The 3,104-nt window shown below is 30.6% G+C and overlaps 1 protein-coding gene across 1 annotated transcript; it reads left to right on the forward strand.

The window, feature by feature from the left end:
* The first annotated feature begins 807 nt into the window (after positions 1-807).
* On the forward strand, positions 808-1,272 carry LOC113391228 (zinc finger protein 525-like). Its single transcript, XM_026627177.1, has one exon. It carries the CDS (start codon positions 808-810, stop codon positions 1,270-1,272), a length of 465 nt encoding a protein of 154 aa, XP_026482962.1.
* The last annotated feature ends 1,832 nt before the right edge of the window (positions 1,273-3,104 follow it).

Genomic DNA, 3,104 nt, shown 5'->3' on the forward strand with positions numbered 1-3,104 from the left:
AAATATCTGAAAATGTCAGAAGCTGCTGATGATCCGATAATTAAAATTGAACCACAAGAATATCCAATCGAAGACATTAAACAGGAAATTGAGGAAGACCCTGAATCGTGCTCAGAGGATGACAAAACATGTCTAAAGAAATTTATGAACTCTATTGTAAAAATAGAAGAAGATGTCAAACAGGAAATAATTCAAACTGCTCCTTATAAATGTGACAAGTGTCATAGAACATTTAGAAAGTTGCATTATTTAGAACAGCATATGGTAAATTATTGTCATAAGTGTACATATTGTTCAAAGACTTTTTCAGATGCAAGTGCATTAGAAATACATATAAAATCTCATACAGGTGAAAAACATTTCACATGTACAAAGTGCAATAAAGCATTTACTGAAAAATATCATTTAGATCAACACATTTGCGCTTCTGCGAAAGAACATATTTTACATTTGAATGAATCTAGTAATCGAAAACGAAATATTCGCGCTCATACTGCAAAGGGACAAGGTGGACGTCCCTATATTTGCCAAATTTGTGATAAGACATTCACAGTATTGAGTGCCTTGAATAGACATATGATCATCCACACTGGTGAACGTTCGCATATTTGCCAAATTTGTGATAAAACATTCACACAATTGGGTACCTTGAATAGACATATGTTCGTCCACACTGGTGAACGCCCCTATATTTGCAAAATATGTGAAAAGACATTCACACAATTGAAAGTTTTGAATAAACATATACTTATTCACACTGGTGAACGTCCCCATATTTGCAAAATATGTAAAAAGGCATTCACACAAATGGGTAACTTGAATCAACATATGCGAATACACACTGGTGAACGCCCCTATATTTGCAAAATATGTGATAAGGCATTCACAGAAATGGGTACCTTGAATAAACATATGCTCATTCACACTGGTGAAAGGTCACATATTTGCCAAATATGTAATAAGACATTCGCACGATTGAGTACCTTGAAATTGCATATGCTAATTCACACTGGTGAACGTCCTCATATTTGCAAAATATGTAAAAAGGCATTCACACAAATGGGTAACTTGAATCAACATATGCTCATCCACACTGGTGAGAATCCTTATATTTGCCAAGTTTGTGATAAGACATTCAGTTACTTGTGTAACTTGAATAGACATATGGTCATTCATACCGAAGAATGCCCCTACAAATGCAAAATTTGTGATAAAGTATTCAAACGTTCAAAAGCCCTGAAAAGGCACATGGTTGCTCATACCAATAAGTAATTAGTATTTACAAAATTGGTAACAAAATTACATATGACTGCTTATAGAAATTAATGTTAATTAGATATATGAATTAATTTATACATTTTAAAAAATAAATAAACATTGTTATCAATGGCTTTAGGGTAAATATTTTATTAATGATGTACATCCATTCCAGGTTTAATAAGATTTGCAATTGAGCCACAACTGTTAGTAGAATCTTCAAAAAAAGCCTAGTTTTTAACTTACCGTAGGTTAAGCTATTGTGATCGCCCAAAAAACGAAACTGAAAAATTTTGCATATCATTACGATTCAGAGGTTTCTAAACATTTTGGCATACCTTAGAAAAAATTGATATGTGCATGTATGTGTGGATGCAATTTTTCATCGACGATTTCAAGCGTACGGATCAACCGATTTGAAAAATTTAAAAAGCAATTGATTCTTACAAATAGAGAGACGTGCTGATTAGTTTTTGGTAAAGGTAGGCCAGCCATTTCGGAGTTACGAAGCAAAAAGTGTAGAAAATAGAAATCGAGTTTTTTAGAGAAAGGTGCATCCAATTTGAATGATTCAAAAAACATTTAATTCGTAATGATGAGTAAAAGTGGTGAATAGTGTTTGGTCCAGCGGTCCAAATGTTGACAATTCATATAGGCAAAATGATTATTTTTGGGGAAAACCAAAAGCGAATTGTTTCCTTAGAGAAGACAATTTTGGTAAGAAATAACTTGGCATATAATTTATCTATGTAGGATTTGAATTTTATGTTATGTATCTCTGAATAATGCAATTTGGATTAGTTTTTTTATTTTTATTTATTTATTTATTTGATATAATTCATACATACTGTATCTCAGTCAGACAATTATTCTGGTATGAGAGATCACAGCAATTATAACAAAAATAAAATCTAAATTTTATGTAACAGACTTACATTAAGACATATATTTTTACTTATTACTATTATACACACATATATAAACACACAGAATGTTTGCGTACATACATACATACTTATACTTAATTGTAATTAATATTTTTACAAAACAGAAGTAATATAGTATTTAAAATAGGAATTTTAACTCATTTGTTTCATTTATCTCTTATGTAATTTTTCAATTTAATTTTGAAATTGTCCGTCATTGTCTTTAGTTCGTCCGGTAGTTTATTGTAAAGGCTGCTTGCACTTCTCAGAGGACTTGCAAGTCCTTTACTAGTTTTTGCATGTTTCATGTGAAAGTTTCGGTTTTGTCTTGTTTGATGGTCGTGTATATCCTGGTTTGTCTCTATTTTGGTGCAAGTTTTGATTTTGTTATTTTTTATTTTGAGTATTAGTATACATTTTTCTATTTCTATTGTTTTTTGTAGTGATATGTTCTTACTCTTTTGTAGAGTTCTTTTGTCGGGGTGAGGTAGGGATAATTGTAAGTTGATTTTATTGCTTTATTCATTATTCTTTGTAGTGTCTTTATATTTTTATTTATTGTTTGACTCCAAATCGTGATGCCGTACGTCATAATCGGAATTATATGAGATTTTAATATTAGTTCTTTGTTCTTAATTCCAAGGTGTCGTATTCTTCTTATGGCCCCAGAAAGTGCTGCAATTTTTTTTTTGATTTTCTCAATTTGGTCACTCCATTCTAGTTTCTGGTTTATAATCATACCCAAATATTTAGTTTTTTCTATTTATTTTCTAGTTATTAAACAAATTAAATAAAATGTGTTATTCTTATTGCAGAAGATTGTCATGCAAAGCCATTTTTTACAATGCACTTTACAGTGCAAACAGTTGCAGTAATATCACTTAATAAAGAAAATGTAATTCAAAATGAAATAATCTTATT

Source organism: Ctenocephalides felis, unplaced genomic scaffold (assembly GCF_003426905.1).
Source record: "Ctenocephalides felis isolate EL2017-DRISC unplaced genomic scaffold, ASM342690v1 CF-g0.4_SCAFFOLD_00845, whole genome shotgun sequence".
Classification (NCBI taxonomy): domain Eukaryota; kingdom Metazoa; phylum Arthropoda; class Insecta; order Siphonaptera; family Pulicidae; genus Ctenocephalides; species Ctenocephalides felis.